Source organism: Cucurbita moschata, unplaced genomic scaffold (genome assembly GCF_002738365.1).
Source record: "Cucurbita moschata cultivar Rifu unplaced genomic scaffold, Cmos_1.0 Cmo_Scf00050, whole genome shotgun sequence".
Taxonomy (NCBI): domain Eukaryota; kingdom Viridiplantae; phylum Streptophyta; class Magnoliopsida; order Cucurbitales; family Cucurbitaceae; genus Cucurbita; species Cucurbita moschata.
The window spans coordinates 951,992-977,158 of NW_019268566.1; the positions used below are offsets into that span (position 1 = coordinate 951,992).

Genomic DNA, 25,167 nt, shown 5'->3' on the forward strand with positions numbered 1-25,167 from the left:
TTCTATTCGAATCGTTTGTGTCATCAGTTCAACCAACATGAAATTTCAAGTTGATATATGGGTTCATCCGAAAATTTTCTCTCGACACATATGTGAGAAAATAAAACATTTTTCTTATAAGGGTATGAAAATCTTTCATTAACCGACGCGTTTTAAAAACATTGAGAGAGAAAACTCAATGATGACAATATCTGTTAATTGTGAATGGTGGGCTGGGACGGTTACATATAACACGAATCGAAAACGCATCGAGAATTTTGCTTATATAAAGGGGAGGGCTTTGTACTTGATGTGCTAAACTTGTATCCATTTGGGCAAGGAGAATTTGTTTGCCCTCTTGTCTTCCCCAATAGGAAGTTCAACCACCACCCACCTTCTTTTTCCTTTGCCCAACAGATGGCGTTAAATGAAACAATGAATTCATTATTATTTCATCTGCTATCTGCTACTCTCTGACTATTTCATCCCTCTCTCTCTCCCCCACAAACAAAAAAAGTTCAAATTTTTACAAATCAAATGATCAAATCACAAACAGAAAGGTAACCCCTTTTAATATCTCTTCAAAAAATGATACCAATCTCATGTTCTTCAATGGCCAAAACAGCCAAATGGGTATTGATTTCAATCGCCCATTTCACAAATGAAGCCCTCAGCATTATTGTCTTCAATCTTCTCGACCTCATTGATTTTGGGTTGTGTTTTGTTTATAAAGTGGCTGATTTCTTCTTTGAATCCGAGTGGAAGGCTTGTTATTGTTGTTCCCATAAAGAGGCAATTTCAAGTAGCGATGGTAATAAGATTTTGGTGTCTGAAAAGGCCTTGTCTTTGTCCACTAAGCTGCAGCTGGAGGAAGTTTCTGATACTCTTTATACTCGTCCTTCCTTGCTCACTGAGCTGTCTAAGGTTGCTGTTGCTGAGCTCCGCCGCCTTAAAGTTAAGCCTTTTGTTGTTGGGTCGACCGGGAAGGCGGCTGTTGGATCCACTTTTGCGGTGAACTCTACCGTTGTTGAGATGCTTAAAGAAAAGATCAATGTCGGGCAGAATCCTAGATGGTCGGAATGTGATTGTAAACGTTGTACTTCTTGTTGTTCGTCATCCAAACAATCCCTATTCGTTCGTTCTCAAGGGCCCCAAGGTAATTTTCTCTTTTTTTTTTTTTTTTTTTTGTTGCTTAGGTTTTATGATTTTATCTCTTGGTTTTTGTTTTGATTCTTGCATGCTTGGAGTAAAAATGAATTTGACTAATTATGAGATCCCGCGTCGGTTGGAGAGAAGAACGAAACACTGTTTATAAGGATGTGGAAACCTCTCCTTATTAAACGTGTTTTAAAAACGTTGAGGGAAGTTTGAAAGGGAAAGCTCTCTAGGAGACGCGTTTTAAAAAACATTGAGAGGAAGCCTAAAGGGGAAAGCCTAGAGAAGACGAAACACCGGTGTGAAAACTTCTCTCTAGCATACACGTTTTAAAAACATTGAGGGGAAGTCCGAAAGGGAAACCCTCCTGATAAACGCGTTTTAAAAACCTTGAGAGGAAGCCCGAAAGGGAAAGTCCAAAAAAGACGAAACGCCCTTTATAAGGGTGTGAAAACTTCTCTCTATCAGACGGGTTTTAAAAACCTTGGGGGGAAGTTCGAAACGGAAAGCCTTTTGACAGTCGCGTTTTAAAAACTTTGAGAGGAAGCCAAAAGAGAAAGCCCAAAGAAGACGAAATATCCTTTATAAGAGTGTCGAAACCTCTCACTAGCACATACATTTTAAAAACTTTTGAGGGGAAGCCGGAAAAAGAAAGCCTCCTGAAAGACCGGTTTTAAAAACCTTGAGAGAAAGCCCGAAAAGGAAGTCCAAAGAAAACGAAACACCCGTGTGAAAACCTTTCTCTAGTGAATGAGTTTTAAAAACCTCGACGGAAAGTCCAAAAGAAAAACCACAGATAGAAGCGTTTTAAAAATCTCGTGGAAAATCCGGAAACGGAAAATCTAAAAAGATGACGAATCAAAATTAAAAGTGATTAACCTAACCATTTAATCCTAATTACCAATGAATGCACATTCAAGCGTTGAAATATGATTCAAGAATTGATGGCTTTCAGATAACCCACGTGAAGACGTACTGTTCATTCATGGCTTCCTTTCTTCATCTACATTCTGGACAGAAACCCTGTTTCCCAACTTCTCCGCTTCGGCCAACTCGACGTATCGGTTCCTTGCTGTCGATCTGCTCGGGTTCGGTCTGAGCCCAAGGCCGACTGATTCACTCTACACATTGAAAGAGCACGTCGACATGATCGAAACCTCGGTTCTTGAGGCGTATAAAGTTAAGTCCTTTCACATCGTCGCTCATTCCCTTGGCTGCATTTTGGCCTTGGCTTTAGCCGTCAAGCATCCTAGCTCTGTCAAGTCGTTAACGTTGCTCGCACCGGTACGTTTCAAACTCTTGTAATGTCATTTTCATTAATATTGGTGGTTCTTTGTTTGACCATATTGAATTCAAACTCATGCAACTTCGTTTTTATCCTTTGCAATTGATATCTAACATCCCTTATTTGATCGTCCTCGGTTTTCAAAACTCCTCCTGTTTGTGTCATTTTCTCCGGTACTTTTTGTAAATGTCATTTTTTTCTCCTAAATTTTTTTCTCTAATAATCTGTGTTCGTTATTTTCTCTCAAATTAACACGGAAAGTCATTTATCGACTCTACAAACATAAATAATTGATTAAATGTACAATAATCTATCAAGTTAAATGTTTGAATGAAATGGTGGGTTGCAGCCGTATTATCCAATACCGAAGGGAGAAGAGCCGAGCCAATATGTGATGAGGAAGGTGGCGCCCCGACGGGTGTGGCCACCAATAGTACTAGGGTCATCGATCGCTTGCTGGTACGAGCACATCTCGAGGACGGTGTGCCTAATCATATGCAAAAATCATCGCTTTTGGGAGTTTCTAACCATATTTGTCACAAGAAACAGGTATTTTCTTCTCATTTTTTCTTACCAAACTTCAAACCTCATGTTTTTTTCTTCTCTGTTTTAGAATATGAAACCCAACCATAATTAGGAATCTTTCAAAAGAAAAGAAAAAATTAGCTAAACACCCTTTGACAAACGTTTTGAATTTGATTTTGATCTCGTTCTCGGTCTACAATTTAGTTATGCTCGGGTTCAAGTTTCTTAATGAACATACAATATTTCTCACCTCCATTCGGTCCAAGTCAACCAAATTTATATCTCTAGTGGGTCCGGGTCAACGAAACTTTTAACTGATGCACTATTTCTTTTCAATTCCTCGAACAAAATTTGCAGAAGTTCTGACTCGTCAGCAAGCACCCTCACATTATATTCGAGTTATCGCATTTATTTGGTTTATTCAAAATATTAAAAATAAAATAGAAAATAAAAATTTGAGCACATTTATTATATCTACTGTAGAAAAAAAAAAACCCTTTAAAATAGTGATTTAAAGAAATTTAATTTAATTATTTTTTATTTTTATATTTTAGGATAGAGTCATTTTTGGTGGAGGGATTCTTCGCCCACACGCACAACGCCGCGTGGCACACACTGCACAATATCATATGCGGCACCGGTGGGAAGATCGATAGGTATTTGGACCAAGTCCGTGAGCAGGTGAACTGTCAGGTAAACATAATCCACGGCGGCGACGACGACGTGGTTCCGGTGGAATGCAGCTACAACGTGAAGGCGCGTGTTCCGAGGGCGCGTGTGAATGTGGTGCAAAACAAAGACCATATTACAATAGTCATCGGAAGACGACAGGCCTTTGCTAGAGAGCTTGAGGAAATTTGGAGCAACGCAAAGTCTTAAATTTAAATAATTACTGTTATTATTAATTTAAATTAATCGTAAATGGTTTTTTTTTTTTAAAAAAAGGATTAAAAATTTAAATAACCTCAAAAAAAAGGTTTATATAGTTTTTATGTAATCCTTATTGTTTTTATTTTTCTCCCTTTTCTTATTTACGTGGGAATAAAATCTCGTATTTTGTGGAAATTTTTTAAATACCCCATAATATTGGGTAATATTTCAATTAAATATGTAAATTCAACGCTCGTCTCGACACTTCTGCCAATGCAAGTGTAACAGTCCAAACCCACCACTAACAAATATTGTCTACTTTGACTTATTACGTATCATCATCAGTCTCACGGTTTTAAAATACGTCTACTGAAGAGAGGTTTGCATCTGACGATGTTTCCTTATTTTGATACATTTACTTTAGTTGAGCGAACGTTTCTCCTAACGAAAGCTGACATATTGAAAAGTTTTTCTCATGTTGACGCGAAATATTGCGTTGACATACAAAATTTATATATCTCTAAATTAAATGAAAAAAAAAATATATATATTTTTTAAATCATTGTGGGAAGTTCCTTGAATATATATCAATATAATTCCAAAAGCAACATTAAATGTAAACATAACTAATAAATAAATAGCCAACGTAACGCTATAAGTAAAATAATATAGCAATTATTTCATTTAATAATGGAAAGAAAAATAATAATAAAGTATGCATGTAATAATTAAATGAAAAACGTGGGGAAAAAGTAGTGAGTAAAATAATTGTTCATTTAAAAAAAAAAAATTAAAAAGAAAACGTAATTTAATGGAAAAAAAAAATTGAATGCACAAAATCAAAATGGGACCCACTACATGGGATATCGTGATAGATTCATTTAAGTTTTTAACAAATAAAATTTTAATATAAAAAAAATAAAATATTTAAGTTGAGTTATTTATTTAAATTTATTGTTTCTAATAAAAATAAAATATTAATACGTAAATAGTTGTAATTATTTTTAAAAGTTAACTAGAGAATAAATAATAGAAAAATAAACATGTCGTTAACTAAGAAAAATATATATTTATAAAATTAATAAATTTACAAAATTTTCATTTCATATAAATTAAAGAACTAATATAAGGTTCTGATGAGAGTTATTTTAAGTATATAATAATTAAGAAATGTTTTTAGGGATTGACAGTCGTGACTCTCTACGAGTATATATATAATTTCTATCCATTTTAATCCGTGTATATATTTAAAATGACTATTTTACCCCTATTTAGAAAATTTAGAGGGCTGAGTTTCTATTCTTTTGGGCCTTTTTCAAGCCCATTTTAGTCTTTTTGGCCCAATAGTCCTTGTTAGTAAAGCCCAAAAAATTATTTACTTTCAAATTTAGGATAATATTATTTTTCATTATATATTGTGAAGAATAAAATATTAGAAATACCTTTTTTTCGATGCAAGCTTGCGAGTTTAAATTTTACGAACTCAGATCATTGTGTGTCCATTTCGATCGCTACTGTTGCATTTCGTCTTAGACAACATTGGATCTAACTTTTGGGTCGATGTTTATTTTTCTTTTAAGAATTGAATCGATATTCCTTGAAACCTAAGTTTGATATATTGCAAAGAAGATATGAACTATGCAAAAACAACCAAACATCATCATTAACATACATTATATAGTTTTGTTTTTTTTTTTAAGATTGGATTAGGCTGAAAAAATCTTTTACTCAATTTCGGATTGGTTCAGTTTGATGACCCGAAAAACTTGAATAAAGCTTACAACTCAACCCAACCCAACTCAATTCTCTATTTTTATGATGAGTTGTTGGGTTATTTTTTATTTTATTATTATTTAGAAAGTTCTATTTATGCATCGTACATAGTACACTAATAACCAAAATTTTATCAAATATTCACAAGTCACAATACATCGATAAGATTGATTACAAACGTCAAATATAAGTAATCTTCACGAAAATCTAAAAAGTAGGGTTGGATGGTAACCCTATTTTCAGGTTGGATTGAACGGAATTAACTCAAGTTTTCAATTTGCAAAAAATTCAGCTCAATCTAAACTGAAGAAGAAGAAAAAAAGTTTAACCCAACCTAATTTTTATGATTTGAGTTGGGTAATCCGAGTAACCCTTTTCGCTCTGCTTAGTCCTATCCCTCGTAGGGGTATTTTAGTGATAGGTTTTATAGGAACTGGACGATCCTATTTGGTCAAATACGTAGCGACAAACTCCTATCTTCCTTTCATTATTGTATTTCTGAACAAATTCCCAGATAACAATTCTAAGAGTTTTCTTATTGACGATAGTGACGATATGGATAATAGCGACGCGGAGATTGTCTTTGAATTGTGACCAAACATAAAACAGAACTCATTTTGGAGCCATTCCCACGAAAGACCTAAGGATTAGGTCAAAATGGGGTGAGGTTGTTGTGTTTTTCAATGTCAAAGTGTAGAGTTTTTTTGGAAAATTTGTCCATACTTTAATGGTCAAAAGCAAATAGTTATGGGTAATTGGTGTAAATTGTGAAGTTGTTAGGGTCATTTTGGCAAAACCCAAAGCTCACACCTTTGGTTGACTGATGAACATTATGGTAAAAGTTGAAGCCCATTTCTTTTAAGTTACAAATGTATGTTTCTCACCGTGGATGCCAAGATGAACACAAAGATGTGTAAGAAGAAGATGAGAGAGGACGAGCCATGGGGGTCCGAGTGCCCCTCGAATCCCCCGCTGCCAACTGAAAGCCCACTGAACGAGGCTCTGGTTTGCCTTTTTTATGAATAATTTGTGTACACTTACCCCAAAGTGTTTCACACAACCCTCTTCAAAATGTATGCTTCTTTTTGGGTTTTAACTATTATTAATCATACGGGTTAGAATGTGATTAGGTCATCATGATTTTGTTGGGAGAAATAGGATTTAGAGAATAAAGTGGATTGGGATTCTATAGATCGAGGCGTTCGTGAGTTGGATTGGGTCGGATTGGAACGTTCTTTAGACCCAACTCAATTGTTCGAGATACTCAAATTACCCGTGGGCGCTTACTCCTTTCTCTAATCAGTGTGATATCTCACCGTTCACTCTCCTTCGAGGCTCAACGTCCTTGCTGGTAAAAATGATATCATTTGTAACCACCCAACCCCACTGAGATTCACTCCCTTGGGGATTTTCAGCCCGAATTACCCACGGACACTCATTCCTTTCTCCAATCAACGTGGGATCTCATAATCCACCCCTCTGGGGTTCAGCGTCCTCGCTCGCAAAAATGATATCATTTGTAACAGTTCAAGCCCACCGAGATCCACTCCCTTCAAGTTTTCAAACCCAAATTACCCGCCGACACTCTTTCCTTTCTCCAATGACGTGGGATCTCACAATCCACCCCCTTTCAGGGCTTAACGTCATTGCTAACAAAAACGATATCATTTGTAATAGCGCAACTCCACCGCTAGTAGATATTGTCCGTTTTGGGCTTTCTTTTTGAGTTTCTCCTTAATGCTAAAGAAAGGTTTACACACCCTTATGAAAAAATGTTTCGTTCCACCATCCAACCGATGTGGAATCTCACCATGTATACAAAGGACGGTAGTGATTTGAAAGGAAGGTAGAAGATGGGATTTGAGAGTGAAAAAAGGGCTATAAATTTGAGTGATGGGTTGTTTTTTTGGAACCCAAAAAACCGAGTTTTTGTAGGTACCCATTTGTCCTTTTCACTTTAAAGTTCTATCCTTTTACTCATTTCAATCTTTCATCTTCTCGAACACGCATTTCTCACACTCCCCTTTATCTCCCTCTTCCACCCTTTCTCTCTCTAATTCTCTCCATGGAGAAGAAGAAGGCCAAAGAAGCAATTTTGTTTGAGGGGAACGTTGTCTGGCTCGAGGCGACTTAGAAACAATAAGTATTCTCGGACCAGGCTTCATTCCCCCCACAAATTTTGCTTCAATTTCGATGTTCTTTGTGGGGTTCTTCATTTTGTTCTCCTCCTCCTCTCGATCTAACAGGTAAAGTTCAAATCTTTTGTGTTCTTCAATCTTGGATTCACATTTTTTTAGTGAAAAAAAAAGGGGTTTTGAAAAAGATTGGATTTAGATAGAGATTCGGTTTGAGGCAGAAGCAGATTGGCGTAATGATGTTTATTTTGACTGTCTTTTTTAGATCTCTTTTCTGACGAATGAGTGAAAAAATCATCATTACATGAATCAATGTTGTGTTGAAATAGAGAGAGAAAAAGATCTAAACTTTACATTCATGCGTTTCAGAATCTTCTTTGTCCCATTCTCATTCATGTTGTTCTTCAAGTTAATGTTATTCTTTTTCATTTTAAAGATTCAAAGATTTTGCTTAGATCCTTGTCATTGAAGGAATTGTTTGTGATAATTGAATAAGAATCTAACTTGTTTTTTATTTTGAGCCTAAATTTTGCTGTGAAATCTCACCATTGTGGAGTAGAACGAAACATTATTTGTAACGGTGTGAAAATCTCTCTTTAGTATACGCGTTTTAAAATTATTGAATGGAAGATCGAAAGGGGAAGTCCAAATAAGACAATATCTGCTAGTGGTGGGCTTTGACTGTTACAAATGATATCAGAGTCAAACACTGGGGCAATGTGCCAACGAGGAGGCTGAGCCACGAAGAGGGGTGGACATGAGACAATGTGCTAGCAAGGACGTTGGACCCCTAAGATGGATGGATTTGGTGGGGTCCCACATCGATTAGAGAAAAAAAACGAGTGTCAGTGAGGACGCTGGGCCTCAGTGGAGAGTGGATTGTGAGATCTACATCGGTTGGGACGCTGGGCCTCGAAAGAGGGCGGATTGTGAGATCCCACATCGGTTGAGACGCTGGGCCTCGGAGGAAGGTGGATTGTGAGATCCCACATCGGTTGAGATGAGAACGAAACACCCTTTATGGTGTGTAAATCTCTCCCTAAGTGATAGAGAAACACCTTTTATAGGTGTGAAAATCTCTCACTAACAAACAAGAGGACAATATCTGGTAGCGATGAGCTTGGATCGTTTGAAGTTTAATCTAATACAAAGCTAAGAAAGAAAGAAGAGAAGGAGAGAGAGAGAGAGGAAGAGGGTGATGGGTGAGAACAGTGGAGTGTGTCTCATTGTGTCATCAAGTTTTGAAACTGAGACATTATGGCTTTTTCACATAAATGCTTACAATTACTGTCTTTTCTCTCTCTTCTTTTTTCTGTGAAATCTGAATCATTTGTGTTAAATAAGAGAAGTCAACATCACCCATTACACACCATGCATACTCCCGGAGCTATGCTGTTGCTATCATTTGTGTTCTTCTTTTGCCTCACCCTCACCTTTTCACAACTAAAAATTAAACTTCATTAGACTGAGGGTGGAAATGTTTTTGGTGAAGATTCAAAAGAGAATGTGCATCATAAGAGAGATCGAACGGAGTACTATAATGAGTCTAAAATTACTACTAGCCGATATTGTTCGTTTTGGCTCGTTACATATATGTATCGTCATTAGCTTCACCATTTCAAAATGAGAGAAATTTCCACACCCGGGTAAATAATGCTTCGTTCCTCTCTCCAACTGATGTAAGATCTCACAGTGAATCAAAAGGTAGGTATGGTATAACAGCCTTTTTGGTTCACGAGCATCTGGGATCTCATGTAAACTCGTATGATGTGGTAAAAAAGATTTCACTTAAGTCCACTGCTAGCAGATATTGTCCTATCTGGGTTTCCCCTCAACGTTTTGAAACTGTCTACTAAGGAGAGATTTTTCACACTCTTATAAAGAATGTTTCGTTTCCATTTCCGATCGATACGGGATCTTACAATTATCTCCAATCGATACGAGATTTTCACACTCTTGTATTACTATGTTGTCTAGGCCCTATGTTCACGGTTGCTATTTTTGCAAATTATAGGGACGTTTTAACAATTTTATTTAATTATTTATTTATCTTGAAAATAGTCTTTTCCACTTTAAAATCAATGGTTCTAAAAAAAAGATTAAAAAAAAAATATTTGATTTCTTGGATCCTTTTGAAAAGTGTTATATTATGGAACTGTTTTGAATCTTTCTCGTTATTCTCAATCACTAGAAGATCAATCCAATTGTGCTTTATAATTAAGTAAACAATCAACTTTATATTGAATAATTAAACGTTGGAATTTCTCGTAATTTTTTACGATTATATGAAAATGACCAAAATATCCTCGTACTATCTTCACTTCTTCATAGTTGCTATCGTTCATCGCCGACAAACACTACCACTTCACCGCCCATCATAATGTTTTATATACAAATTTGAAATTTGAGGATGGAGAAAACATTACGAAAGTATCGAAAATAGCTCAAATCAGGTAGTTTTTTGTTTCATTTCAATCGACACATCTAAAACAACAAGTGTTTATGTAAAACGACAGGCTTGTTCTTTCTAAGACACTTTAACAACCTTAAACACATCTAAAACAACATGCTTGTTCTTTCCAACACACTTTAACAACCTTAAAACATGAAACTGATCAGTTCTACTTAACTAACAGAGCTGAATCCTTCAAATATTCATTTTTAGTAATGCCTTCTCCAACTGGCTCCATTTCTGCTCTAGGGTTCCAACATATCCAACAGACATCCTAATTAATCCCGGAGAAATGCCCGCGAGCTCCTTCTCTTCGACGTTCATCTCGCTACTCGTGCTACTACCTATCGAAAATACGAATGAATAATTAAAATATGAACTCGTTAGGTTAGACATTTGAGTTGATTGAATTGACTTGACTCTACCTGAGCACGACATGAGAGTCTCGAAGTAGCCCAAGCTTACGGCTAAGAGACCGAAATGAGTATGGTTTTGAAGGAGATTCATGAGTCTATTGGCTCGCTCTTCGGTCCCCATGTCGATGCATAGAACTCCGCCGTAGCCGTAGTCTTTGTTGGCTATGGAGCTTAGAAGATGGTGGTCAGGGTGATCTTTGAGGCCAGGGTATATGACTTTGAGGCCAAGATTCTTCATTCTTTGAGCAAATACTAAAGCCCTGTGGGAGTGCTCTTTCATTCGGAGGGCTAAATGGGGGACTCTTTGAGAGAGTTCTGAGGCAACTTTGGCGTTCATTGTTGGCCCAAGAAGCATTAGGGTGCCTTGGTGAAGGTCCATCATGGAATTCACTAATTTTTTCGACCCACAAACCGCACCTAAGAACAACGACGTGGGATCTCACAATTATGATTTGGTAAATTAAAATTTTTGAAATCATGTTTAGTGACTAAATAACGTGTATTATACCGGCAATTATGTCGGCTCCACCGCTGATGAACTTGGAACAGCTATGAACCACGACGTCAGCACCGAGCCTCGTTGGTGAGATTATCATTGGCGAGAATGTATTATCGACCACCACTGTCACTCCCTTCTCATGTGCCATCCGACTGAGCTCAGGGATGTTTGCCACTGTCAGTGTCGGGTTCGCCACCGTCTCGAAATACAACACCTAGATTTAGAATAAAAATAAAAGATTAAATTTATCGCAGTCTATTTACTTATGACTTTGGGTTAATTTAACATGTTACGAGAGTCAGAACTTGTGTTTAAACTCGTATAGTATCATTTTTTTTTTCACTAATAGACGTAAAATAATCTATCAATAATAAATATTTATCGGCATAGCCTCTCTATGTGAAGGGTGTGGAAACTTCTGCTTAGACGCGTTTTAAAAATTTTGAGGGGAAGCCTGAAACGGAAAGCTCAAAGAGGACAATATCTGTTAGCGGTAGGCTTGGGTCGTCACAAATGGTATCAGAGTCAAACACCGAGCGATGTGCCAGTGAGGAGGCTAAGCCCCGAAAGGGGTGGACATGAGGAGGTGTGCCAACAAGGATGTTGGACCCTGAAGAAGGGTGCATTGGGGGATCCCATATCGATTGGAGAAGGGAACGAGTGTCGGACTCTGGGTGTGGAAGCCTCTTCCAAGCCGAAACTTTTTAAAAACCTTGAGTAAAAGTCGAAAGAGGGCAATATTTGGTGGGCTTGAACGGAAATTGATTTATTTGTGTAAAATATTAAGAAAAATAATCAATGTTATCATTAATTACAATTTTCTAAGAAATTAAAAATTAAAAATTAAAAAAAAAATCAAATTGGTTCAAGGTGTACCTTCGTCTTGTCCTTCACCATGGCATCTCGAACCTTGGCATGGTCCTTGACATCCACAAACGACGTCGTAATGTTGCAGACCCTCGGCAGGAAATGCGAGAGCAAAGCATGAGTGCCGCCATAGAGCGTCCTGGATGCAACAATATGGCCACCGGAGCTGACAAGCTGCAGCAAAACAGATGAAATAGCCGCCATCCCACTGGACGTGCAATACGCCGCCTCAGTCCCTTCAAGCGCCGCCATCTGTCGGCCGAGGGCCATGACGGTCGGGTTGAAATGGCGGCTGTAGATGAAGAAGTCTTGTTCCGGTCCCAACTCCCCTTCGAACATCTTACTCATCGTCTCCGCTTCCATCACCGTGAACGTTATCGAGTTTTCGATTGATAGGTTCACACCGCCATGCTCTCCAAACTCCGGCCGGGCGGCTGCCAGAGAAGCAGCTGGATCCTCCTCCCCCTCCGGCCGCCATGTCACGGGCGGTGGCGGCGGTGGAGCTGTGTGCTTCAACCTCTTGTTCTTGACATCCCACCACATTTTTACTTCAGCCATTGATAAGAGCTTTTCTTTGAAGGGTTTTGAATTTGAGATTGAGATATGGAGGGCAAGTTTTGTAGTGCTATTTATGAGATTGTTAATTAGTTTAATTAATTTTATTAACTCAATAATTAAATTAATGGTTGATTAGGAAGCTTCTCTAAAATAATTCTGTTTAATTTTGACCATGACCCGATGTCTTATTAATTTTGATATATATATATATATCAAATGGGATCGGAAGCTGGACGGGTACGGGAATTTCTGCAACTTCATTCAACTAACATAGATAAATCTCTCTATATTATAACTATAGTAAATTAAATTTACCATGGTTAAAAATATTTATTATTAATAGTAAATTAAATTTATTAAAAACATTCTACTTGTTTGAAAAGAAAATTATATGTAGGTTATTAAATTTTAACCAAATTTAATAATAATTAATGTAATTAATTGAATTCATTAAACAAACTAATTATATATTTTATTTTAAAAGTTTAACAACCTTCCACATTTATAAACAACAAAATGTAGCTCAACTCTATAATTACTCACAAACCCGATACTAATTTTAAGTGTTCAAGCCCTAATTTTTGCTCGAGTCACCGCCACGTTGTTCCATATCCTAATTTTCGTCTAACATTCTAACATATTTGTATGTTAAGGGTAATTTTTAAAACATTACATTTTTTAAAATAAGGGACTAAATTTATAATTTAATCAAATGCTATCGTATTAAATTTATAATGTGAACCATTTGTAAGAGTCTTATAATATTATGGCAAGTTGGTGTGAATGCATGTGGGATGAACAGTCTTCGGATATTATGTGAGTTTGGTGAGTGCCAATCCTTGCTACATATAATATTTTAGTGCATGTTCAGCTCTACTCTGTGCCAAATTCGTTGTATCGGTTATATTGAGTCGTTTTTGTTTCATTTACTTTTAAATTTTTGTCTAATAGATTGTATCGTGGTGTAGTTTTTAAAATGAGAGACTTACTCGTACTGAAATGATTGTTTTAAGTCTAATAGCAAGAGGGCTGTCTCATCGATCGATGGAGACTTGGAGAGTGTGTCCACTGAACGTTAAACAACTCTTCAGTCTAGAATTCTTTCAGACCCTTTCAATTTGGTCCTCAGTTTTTGTTAACAACTTTTACTTGTTTTACTTGTTTATTCGCTTATGGTGTGTTGGAGAACGACTTGCTCAAGTTGAAACAAAAATTCTCGAATGTTGCATTTTAGTTAGGTCTCGGAGTAGTTTCTCTTTATCTCAAATCTCTATTAAGATTTTTTCAATCGAGACTCGTGTTATAATAGTACAAACCCACCACTAGCAGATATTGTCTACTTTAGCCTGTTACGTATTGTCATTAGCCTCACGGTTTTTAAAAAACATCTGCTAGGAAGAGGTTTCCACACACTTATAAGATATGCTTCGTTCCCCTCTCCAATCGAGATGGGATCTCACAATCCACCCCCCTTAGGGCCCAATGTCCTTGTTGGCACACCGCCTGATGACTGGCTCTACAACCATTGTAATGCCCCTAATTTTCTTATACCATATGTAACAATCTAAGCCTACCACTAACAGATATTGTCCGTTTTAGCCCGTTACATATCGTCGTTGAGAGGTCTACACACTCTTATAAGATATGTTTCGTTCCTTAATTCAACCGAGGTGAGATCTCACAATTCACCCTCTACTTGATTGAAAGTAAAAATATATCGAACTGGAATTAGTTACCTAGAAATGATGAAAAGACAAACAGAGGATTGTTGACAAGAATGTTTTTTTTATACACGGATTACGCGTTAATGTGAATCTTTTCAATTTTTAAATAATTTCATTCGAAATTAAAAAAAAAAAAAAAAGAATAATAATTTAATTCCAACGTTTATGTTTTCCACCTTATTGTTACTATAATATTACAACATTTGAAACTTTATCCAACAAAAATTAATTTATATTATACAGGAAATGATAATAATAATAATAATAAGAATAATTCATTTTCAATGTGAACATAATAATCTTTACTAATTAACTATTGTACCCAGAAAATGTTTCTTTAAGAAATAAAATAAAATAAAATACCAAAACAATAAACGTGAAAAAATTATATTAAAAAATGAGTCCACACTAGCAAAAACATAAAATATTATGGATATTGCAAATTAACCCAAAATATATATATATATATATATATATATATATATATATATATATATATATATATATATATATATATATATATCGCTTTTGGTGGGTGGAAGGAGAAAATAACTCTTAATTGATGAGTGTGAGATGTTTAATGTGCAGTGCGCCCATGGACGACCAACTACAGTACCTCTCGTGAACNTATATATATATCGCTTTAATTCTCTATTTAATCTTTTAATTTAATTGCAATCTGGTCCCTATAATTTTAAAATTTTCATTTTTAGTCCTATAATTTGGTCAAATTCATGAACCTTGCATGTTCTATCATTTTGAAGACATGATACCCTTTTCTATTTGTATGATATCGAGTTTATATTTTTTTTAATTTGGTTAATATGAATATTCTCGATAGTTAAAATATTTTATACCTTCTTATAAGGTCGAAAATGTAACGGTCCAGATCCACTGCTAGCCGATATTGTCTTTTTTGGGCTTTCCCTTTTGGGTTTTCCCTCGAGGCTTTAAAACGTGTCTGATAGAAGAAGGTTTCCACACCATTCTAAAGGTTAGTTGGGAAGGTCACATGTCCGATCCATGTTCATCGCACCTGAATCAAGTTGCATAACCTGACTATTCAATCTAAAATTAGTGATTATTCGGGAGGAGAACAGACCACCCTTTAGAAGGTTCCTCCCTTCCCCTAGCAAACGTACCTTAAAGCCCAGAGGTAAAGCTCAAAGAGAACAATATCTGCAAACAGTGAATCTGGGTCGTGAACAAAACTAGAGGGAAGCTCAAAGACGACCACTGGGTCGTGAACAAAACTTAGTGGGTCTGGGTCGTGAACAAAACTATGCTTTTAAGTCGAATTATGAACTAAATTGAAATGTTATATCGTAATTAACCTTAATTAAACAAAATTAAAACACGAAACCACTCATTGAACCAAACTTATTCAGTAATAAAAAAACAGCAACAAAAGAAATTCAACAATTAATGCAACGAAAAATCATTCCTCAACCTTCTCCAAATACTTGTTCTTCTCTTCATCCACCATGAACGCAGTAACAGGATAAGATTTTCCAATCCCCATTGGAGTTTTAAAGCAAATCTTCTTCCCCTTAGGATCATCAATACTCATCTCCGAAATCGGAACCCACAAAAGTAGCTGCTTCGTCTTCACCCCCGTCATCTTCTTCATCTTCAACTTTTCCACGTACGCAGTCACCTCCGTTGCGTACACAACCCTCGAGTTCGTCGTCTCGAAGAAATGCTCGTAGGGCTTCTTTTGTTTCATCCAAATGAACCCCGTCTCCTTCACAATCCCACATTCCTCGAGCTCCTGCAACGGCATCACGCCGCTCGGGAACCCTAGTTCCTTTAACAGCTCCACCGATTGTCGGTAGCATTCTTCGGGTCCATAGGCAATTTCTGCTCCGGCTCGCTCGTCTTGTCGAGGATTGACCATCGCCATTGATGAAAGGTTGAGAATTAATGAGAAGGGTTTGCAGGGTTTAGGGTTTTATATGTGTGTGGTGTGGTTGGGTGGGTGGAGGTTGAGCTAAAATGGTTCCTTCTTTCTTCAAGGAGTTGTTGAACAACAAATTGGTGTATTTTTTTTTTTTTTTTAAAGTATTTAGGTTAAATGTTTACCTAATTAAACCAATATATGGTCTATAATAAAAATAATTATTGTATTTATCGGGATTGTTCGAAAAATTAAAATTAAGGGGTTCGAAAAACTCGATAACTCGAAATTTTTTATCAATTCAACCCAACTCATACGGTTCGGGTTGGGTTATAATTTATTATATTAATACAATTAATTGTTCAATAATAATTATTTAATAATAACCCATTTATTTATTTAAAATTATACTTGCATTCATTTTTATTGACAGAAAAAAGTTATTAAATTACTTTAATTAAGTATTTGGTGATTTTATTAATCAACAAATATATAATATATTAATTGTAATCAATTGATTAGTTAAAGCTAATTTGGAATAAATTTTATTTTTCATTAATTAATTTTTTATTCAAATTTTCCTTTTTCCTTTTATTTTTTATTTTATTTTTTATTGGAAAGAAGGAGAAATGCATGAAAGTACCGAGAGTGGTATGAGCCCTGCGTGGACTCATACCATTGTAGAGGTTCGTACTTTGTTCAAGGACTTCAAAGATAGGGTCGAGCATCGATCAAGGAGGTTATATGCAACACACTTAGGGTTTGGGGTTCACGGTTCAGGTTCGATCAAACATCCAAAATCAACGGCTTACAATATAGTTACACAAGAAATATGGTAGACCGGAAAGCAGCAGAATTTGGCGCGTCAAAGTTTGTCCGTTTGTCCATGTCAGCATCGAACCCGTGTGCTCGCACCCCTTGGTTGAACCCCAAACCAGCGGAACTTTTCTCGCCGCCTCCCCTGTTTTCCCTCCGTTCCTTATAATCTCTCAAATTTTGGCTTCATTCTTACAATCGAATCAAACTTCAATTCATCACAATCTCGAAATTTCAATGTGCAGGTCGACGGATTACCGGACTCTCGGCGGCGATCGCCTCAAAATCAAGGCATTCTTTGTTCGATTTTCGCATCTGGAAGCCCTAGATCCACCACCGGAGTCGCTCACTCTGTTTTTCCTCCCTCGCATTGACGAGGCCAGCCTTGAAATCGATGGCCTTAAGATCCGGCCGGATTCGCCAGCGTTTGTCTCTCTTCATCGAGTCCTCTTGCCGTCGTCGAGGATGAGGAAGGATGTGGTGTTCGGGAGTAGAGAGCGAGTTCGAGCGAGCGAAGGCGCGCAGTTCGTGGTGTGCTTGAGGGAGAAGAAAGTCGTGCAAGGTGTTTTTAGGAAGAGCGACGACGGAGAGTGGAGAATGGACTGTAAATGCGCGCTTGAATCTAGTATCGCCGGAGAGGCGGGCGCGAGGGCGGAGGTTTGCGTGGATCTGGAAGGAGAGGTGGCGATGTTTGAGAAGGTGGTTCTGGAAGTGAGAAGGAGGAAGAAGAGAGGGTTCTGTGGACTGGAGGAGATTCCGGAGGGACGAGAAGTGGACGGTGATTGCGATGGATGTGGTTGTTGTTGTGGAGAGGACGGCGACGGCGGTGGTAATGACGATGAAGACGGCGGAGAGAAGAGGGTGGAGATGGAAGTAGAGGGGGACCAATGGGCCGTGGATTTGGGGATTTGGGCCGTGTGTTTCGGAGTTGGATCCTTGGTCTTGTGGGCCGCTCATTCCAAAACACTCAGACGCAAACGAATTTTTTGAAGCATTCGCAAATTTTTTTTTTTGTTTTTTTTTTAAGTTAAATAATTATTGAAAATGCCACTCAATTTTGTATATTTTGTGTAAATATCTCAACAATGCTCTTAAAATAATAAAAATAAATACGTTTACCTTACATATAATTAATTAAAAAATTTAAAAGTAATCTTACATTAATCTTTGAAAAAAATAAAATAACAATGTTCGAAAACTCGTTTTTACAACACAGTGTGTTACTATCTCATTTCAGGCTTTTTAGGCTTTACCTTTCGGACTTTCTTCAAAATTTTTAAAATCAGTCTGTTAGAGAGAGGTTTTCACACCTTTATAAAAGATTGTTTTGTTCTCCTCTCCAACTGACGTGGGATCTCACAATTCACCCCTCCTCCCTCGAGTCTTCGCTAGCACTCGTTCTTTTCTCCAATCGATGTGGGACCTCCCAATCCACTCCTTTTCGGGGCCTAGCGTCCTTGCTGGCACACTACCTCATGCCCACCCCCCTTTGGGGATCAACCTCCTCGCTAGCACTCGTTCTCTTCTCCAATCGATATAGAACCTCCCAATCCACCCTGTTTTGGGGCCTAACGTCCTTGTTGGAACACTGCCTCATGTCCACCCTCTTCAGGGCTCAACCTCCTCGCTGACACATCGTTCAGTGTCTGGCTCTGATGCCAATTATAACAATCCAAGCTCACCGCTAGCAAATATTTTTCCACTTGGGCTTTTTCTTTTGGTCTTCCGTTCAAAGTTTTTAAAACACGTCTGCTAGGGAGAAATTTTCACAAAAAGACGCTTGCGCCTCTAATTTCAATTTTGAAACATTTCCACACAAACAAGCCTATTTTGCAGTAGTTTAATCAATTTTGTAGCTTAAACAAGGCCTATTTTGTGGTACTCCCATGAATGCAAGAACAGCATCCAATACACCAGAGAGAGAGCATAGTTATGTCTTAGCCACCGTTCTGGATTATCTGTGCACTACAAACCCAGAAAAAAAATGCCCCATATCAAATCAACCAATTTATTTGTTCGTTATATCATCTATCTGTCACGTCATATCAAATCAACCAATATTTATTAATTTATGTATTATCGACATAAAAATCTTTAAAGTTTAAAGATAAAACGAAATAAATACTAATATGGTTCGGAGACTAAATCATCGTTCCAACCCTCAATAACACGACGATAGCAGAAAGAAAGAGCAGCAAAGGCAACACCATAGTTGAACAAAAGTAGTATTAAAAACTTCCCTCATATCTCTCGTGAGCAGCAGAATCAAGTTCAAAATTGGTTCATTCTCCTTTCTCGTGTAGATCATAACCTCTCCACCAGTTTCCCAGACACCTTCCTGTGGATCAAATCATTTTCAAACCTTTAGTTAATGTTCTAAAATTCTGATACACGGTTCATCATATGATTCATGTTTTGTTTTTTTTCATTCGAATTTCGGCAGACCGTCATCTCTGTCTCTCCTTCTACCTGTTGAAGGCTCGAATTCCATCGATTCATGATCATTTATTCGGTCGATATTTCTACTACATTCATGAGGTACATACATAGCCCAACAACAGGATGCAAAGCGTGTTGTTGGCTAGAGATTCAATAACGTTATATAAGGATCTTTTCGAATTGAATGTCGATAATCGGAGAGTCAGACGTTAGGACTTAAAAGGACTTAGTTGGTTATAGAATGCAAAGAATAGCAGTCAGTCAGTAGTTTAGAAACAAAAAATGAAAAGAAAAGTTACCATTCTGCAAGCAAGAGTTTGCCAAGAAAGAAAGAGAATTTGCAAATCCAAAGGAAAAAGGAAGGCTTCAAAAAGCAGGAGCTTTCTTCTTTGACATCCACCTCTTCTTCGCACTTTCTATTGCTTCCTCTCTCATTCTTGACAGTTCACAAAGGCACTGATGGTACTGTAAGTCAATGGCATCAATCTCCATCTTCAGTTCATCTTGGTGATCTCTTTCTTCCAGAGAAAGGCTCGAAAAGTTCGACGAACTCATTTCTTTCGACATTCCTGAGCAGGAGGAGATTAGAGATGGGTTTGCGAAATCGATCATCGTCGAAATAGATCCAACAGCATCGAAATCCATTGTTCCTTTTCCTGTGCTGTAATCTGAGATAGTTGAGTGATTGAAGTCGAGCGATGCACACGAAATGATCGACTGTAGGTTTTCTTGATCTTCCACCTTGGTGAAATGCGTCGGGTTGTTCCCTGCACCAGCCACCATGGGAGATGATAGTACCATCTCAGAGAAGAAAGGAGGAATGAAGGTCTTGTCCTCTTGAGTTTCACTTTCAGAAGAACTGTGTGTAGTGTTTTGTCCGTGATAATAGTTTGGACATGGTTTCGAGTCGGGAACAAACTTGGCAATTAATTCATCGATTAATTTCGCTATGACAGTCGCGTCTTCATTTGACAGTTCGAGTTGTTCAACCATCTCCAAAACAATAGCCAATGAAGTATCAGAGTCGAGATAGAAGGCAAAATGGATATTCTTCGATTTACCTATATGAAAAGAGATGTTCGAGTTATCATGAAGAATATAAACACATTCACTATAGAATAAACAACTTAAGGAGATTAAGAAAGAATCGACCGAAAGTTACCGCTTAGTTCAGCAATGCGCAAATGGAACGAAATTGTATTATGATCAGTCATGTCCCCTTTTAGCGTCAATTCATTAGTCTCGGTGAGCCTCTGAAGTTCGAGAGTTGAAAACTGAGAAATGTCGTTATCGCTTTTGACAGATGAGACCACTGAGCCTGAGAATTTGCTGCAGTTATGGTCTGTGTCCATTGAATGAGAAGCTAGCACAGGAGGATTTTCAGATTTGAACGGCTCATTCGATAACCTTAAAGGTTCAAAACTATGCTCCTTGGGACTTTCAGTTGCAAGGAAGGGATCTTTCAAGAGTTCACTTGCAGGTAGTCTCATGGATGCTGGAACCAGACACTTCTCTATGAACTGCTTAACTTGGGGATCCAGCACTTTTTCGAGGGAAGCAGGCTTTATACCCTGCAAGAAAGAAGAAATGATTTCAGCCCACCGCAAGCCGATATTTGATATTGTTCTCTTCGGGATTTCCCTTTCGGGCTTCCCCTCAAAGTTTTTAAAACGGGTCTGCTAGGGAGAAGTTTTCACACCCTTATAAGGAATGCTTCGTTCCCCTCTCCAACCGATATGAGATCTCACAATCCACCCCCCTTGAGGACATAGCATCCTCGTTGGCACACCGTCCAATGTTTGGCTCTGATACCATTTGTAACAGCCCAAACCCACCGCAAGCAAATATTGTCCTCTTTGAACTTTCCTTTTCAAGCTTCCTCTCAAGGTTTTTAAAACGCATATACTAGGGAGAGGTTTCCATACCCTTATAAGGAATGCTTTGGTCCCCTTTCCAACCGATGTGGATCTCACAATCCACCCCCTTGAGGGCCCAATGTCCTCGTTGGCACACCGCTCGATGTCTGGCTCTGATACCATTTGTAACAGCACAAGCCCACCGAAAGCATATATTGTTCTCTTTAGGCTTTCCCTCAAGGTTTTTAAAACGCGTCTGCTAAGGAGAGGTTTCACACCCTTATAAGGAATGCTTCGTTTCCCTCTCCAACCGATGTAAGATCTCACAAATAGAAACATTTAACGGACATAATCTGGTAGAAGTAAATCATTTACTTACCGAAGTAACCTTCTTGAATATTTGGGCAGAATTTTTGCACTCACTATATGGGTATTCACAAGTCACAATTTCCAACATGCACATGCCAAAAGAATAGATATCAACAAGCTCATTATACTCCTCATCATAAAGTTCTGGAGCCATGAACTCTGGAGTGCCTGAATAATAATCACATCTCAAATATCAGATGAATCCTAGAGTTCTATCCCCACAACAAACAGATATCGAGCTAGAAAACGAAATTATTACCAATAACACTTCGAGCAGTAGGCTGCTGCATGACAATCGCCAAACCGAGATCTCCAATTTTAACATCTCCCGTATTTCCATTGACAAATATATTATCACATTTCAAATCCCTATGAATAATTGGAGGGTTGTGACCATGTAAATACGTCAAGCCTCGCAGTATCTGCCTCGCCCAATTCTTGAAGGCTTTCAAGTCAACTTTCCTATGCTTCCTTCGATATCTAAATTGCAAACAATACCATAAACGAATAAACAACTCGTTGAATGCAGTAAAATGATTCCGAAAACAAAAAGAAGACTACTCTTAGGAACTTACTGCCTCAAACTCCCAGAAGTGAACAATTCTGTAATCATGTTGATAGTCTTGTTCTTATCATCAACCCAATAGCAATAGAATTTGATTATATTTTCATGTTTCAGAGACTTCAGCAGATGAACCTCAGAATATAATCTCTGAAGCTGTTCTGGTGACTGCAAAACATCTTCAATGTCAACTTGGCTCCAAGCAACTTCGATTCCACCGACTTCGTCGAATGCTCTGTATCTGATGACAACAAAAAGAGCCCTCAAGTCAAATAACACACCCAAACATTCATTACACCCAAAAAAACCATCTCACAATAATGAAGAAACTAGAAAAGAAAAGGTAATAAAAGAACAGAGATTGATAGACATCAGAAACATACACTGTCTTGAATGCCCCTTTACCCAAAATCTCATCGTACTGAAAAATAAAACAAGTCTAAATGAGGATTGAATCATAAAGTCAAATAGAATCAAACATATGAACTACAAAAGGTAAAGAACACATCTGAAACATTAGTCGATCATGAACTATTGGCGATTTGGTAATTATGCGCAAATTCAAAGCAATTCAATCGATAAATTAGATGATTCGTATATTAAAATTAAAATTAAGTAACCAAAACAGTGAAGGAAACAATGTCAAAAATAGAAAATAAGGAATGGGGTTTTTCTAAAAAAGAACTGTTCTATCCCAGTCGCTAGGGCAATAAGAATATCCAAACGAAATCGAAGATGAGAATTAAAAGGAAATACCCGAATGTATCGTCCTGTTGGATCCTTCTCTACAATCTCACGATCATCAGCCTCGGAGTTCCCAGACATCAAATCCGAACCGCAACTCATCGTAAATCAGAAAGACGAAGAAAAAGAAACAGAAATCGAGAAAAAGAGAAGGCGATAAAATCCAGAACGCAAACAGCAGATAGTCAGATAACGACGATCAAACGAGAAAGGTGTTCAGAGAAGGCCTCGGAAGCCACATCAAATGCAGACAGAGAAAGAAATTGGCGACCCATAAACAATTTCATCGCAGATAGCAATTGAAGACTAGAAATTCGAGGAACGGAACTCCTCCACATGATAATCAATCGAAACCCAAGCTCGACCATTTAAGCATCCGCATAACTCCTGTTTTCCCCAATCCCAAACCAAAATGAAACCCTAAATTGGATATGAGAGTAGAAATTACGCGATTGAAAAGGAGAACCCAACTCAGAGATGGAATACGATTCGTTGAATCGTTGAAAGTCGTCGTTCTGTTCTGTCCCGATTAAACTGTACAAAAAGAAAACACTGAATTTAGCTCCGCCACCGTCCGTTTAGCTTTCGATTGACTCTATTTTTACGATTACCAGATAGTTGATAAACATCATTGTTTTTTACTTTATTTATATATATATATATATTATCTGTCTTTTTCCTTTCTTTTTTTAGGTGAAAGAATATACTTATCTTTTTACCTTTTAAAATTAGAATGATTTAAGAATTATTTTTGTTAATCTATTAATTATCTTTACCCGCTCTAATCCGATTCAATAAATATTCATTTTTTCATCTACAAAATTGTATAGGCTAGGTTCAACCTCTCTTTTATGTGTTACAAACTGACTCGAGTGAGAAAGAACCATTTGGAGATTTGGGAGTGAATGTTTTCAAGGTTGAAGTGCACCATGAAGTTGTCGTTAAATAACACTTGATTGATAATTTTTTTAAATATTTTATTTAATTTCATAACTTATTGTAGTGGATATTTGAACGGTGACGGGAGTTACTTGGCAATCATTGCTGTCATTTGGAGGATACTGGAAAGTTATGAAACTTGTTAATTATGATTGGAGGTTTTTTTTTTTTTTTTTTTGTTCGGGAGCTATAAATACTCACAAAATTGCCAGGTAGAAAATGGGTTATGAATGAATGAAATTGAGCTCTCAAATTTTGGATTTTTGCCTTTATAAATTTGACCTAAGATTTTAAATAATTTATGTGTAAATTGCATCTGAATCATTCGATAAAACTTTATGGAACTTAATTTAGAACAAAGTTCCAAATTTTGTTGGTAGATTTTTTTATCTTAAGAGATTCTAGTCTTTTCTCTCGATTGATCTGAAATTTGTATAATAAGATGTTAATTTCTTTGATTTAAACGTTCTTGCTTCAAACTCGGATTGTTAGGTCGAGAATTAGGGTTACATTATCTATCATATTATAATAATTAGTTATGAAATATATCTTGTTCTTAATATTTTTTTTTTCTTTTATTCTTAGGATTTGGTTAGTAGTATATTTTATCTTAGGATTTGGTTGGTATCTTATTTTATCTTACGATTAAGATTTGGTTAGTAGTATATTTTATCGGTTAATATTATATTTTATTTTATTTTCAAGATTTAGCTAGTTGAATATTTATTTGGTTAATAGTATATTTTATCTTATTTTCAAGATTTAGTTAGTGAAATATTTTCATTTTAGGTATTAATTGGTAATTTGTATCCTATTTAAACAGGTCGTGAACATTAATGAAGATTACACTTTCGATCCCACCTCTCTCATTCTTAACATATCACTACTTCGGTTATGATTTCTTTACTTGTATTACTTCTATTAAAATAAAAAGGCTAAACTAAAAAAAAAATCGTGAGTTAATACGGTCCAAGTCCTACTACATATAAAGAAAGATATATCGAGAATTTTGGTCATATTTTCGAGGACAATAGGTGAAACGAAAAAGAAAACATGAGTGTTACTAATTTTATAGAGATAATGAAGATTTGATTGATTCTTTTTGCGGTTCAAATTAGTTTAAGGATTTCCATGATCGAAAGGTTATTTATCGAAAATGATATTCCTTTCTTAGTTTAAGGTTATTTAAGGTTAGTTTAAGGTTTTCCATGATCGAAAATGATATTCCTTTGTTGGTCGTGGTTATTTATCATTTTAAAGAGAGCTTTTCAGAATTTGTGACTGTTTGAATCCTATCTATTGGTTGA

General features: G+C 36.9%; 4 protein-coding genes and 1 long non-coding RNA gene across 5 annotated transcripts; 3 read left to right on the forward strand and 2 right to left on the reverse strand.

Annotated features, from left to right (window-relative positions):
• On the forward strand, positions 1 to 19,664 carry LOC111435646. Its single transcript, XR_002709101.1, has 3 exons — positions 1 to 13; positions 8,501 to 8,503; positions 19,604 to 19,664. It is a non-coding gene; the product is annotated as an uncharacterized LOC111435646 (long non-coding RNA).
• LOC111435639 (probable lysophospholipase BODYGUARD 3) lies at positions 310 to 3,873 on the forward strand. Its single transcript, XM_023073081.1, has 4 exons — positions 310 to 1,135; positions 2,090 to 2,418; positions 2,769 to 2,968; positions 3,499 to 3,873. The coding sequence occupies exons 1-4, from the start codon at positions 568 to 570 to the stop codon at positions 3,821 to 3,823; spliced, it is 1,422 nt and encodes a 473-aa protein (XP_022928849.1). The 5' UTR covers positions 310 to 567; the 3' UTR covers positions 3,824 to 3,873.
• LOC111435645 lies at positions 15,555 to 16,156 on the reverse strand. Its single transcript, XM_023073086.1, has one exon. It carries the CDS (start codon positions 16,139 to 16,141, stop codon positions 15,677 to 15,679), a length of 465 nt encoding a protein of 154 aa, XP_022928854.1. The 5' UTR covers positions 16,142 to 16,156; the 3' UTR covers positions 15,555 to 15,676.
• Positions 16,830 to 17,987, forward strand: LOC111435644. Its single transcript, XM_023073085.1, has one exon. It carries the CDS (start codon positions 17,189 to 17,191, stop codon positions 17,939 to 17,941), a length of 753 nt encoding a protein of 250 aa, XP_022928853.1. The 5' UTR covers positions 16,830 to 17,188; the 3' UTR covers positions 17,942 to 17,987.
• LOC111435638 (serine/threonine-protein kinase WNK8-like) lies at positions 19,633 to 23,543 on the reverse strand. Its single transcript, XM_023073080.1, has 7 exons — positions 22,934 to 23,543; positions 22,561 to 22,598; positions 22,191 to 22,418; positions 21,875 to 22,095; positions 21,626 to 21,783; positions 20,553 to 20,961; positions 19,633 to 20,451 (listed from the first exon to the last, which is right to left on the reverse strand). The coding sequence occupies exons 1-7, from the start codon at positions 23,021 to 23,023 to the stop codon at positions 19,757 to 19,759; spliced, it is 1,839 nt and encodes a 612-aa protein (XP_022928848.1). The 5' UTR covers positions 23,024 to 23,543; the 3' UTR covers positions 19,633 to 19,756.
• Positions 23,544 to 25,167: the final 1,624 nt, after the last annotated feature.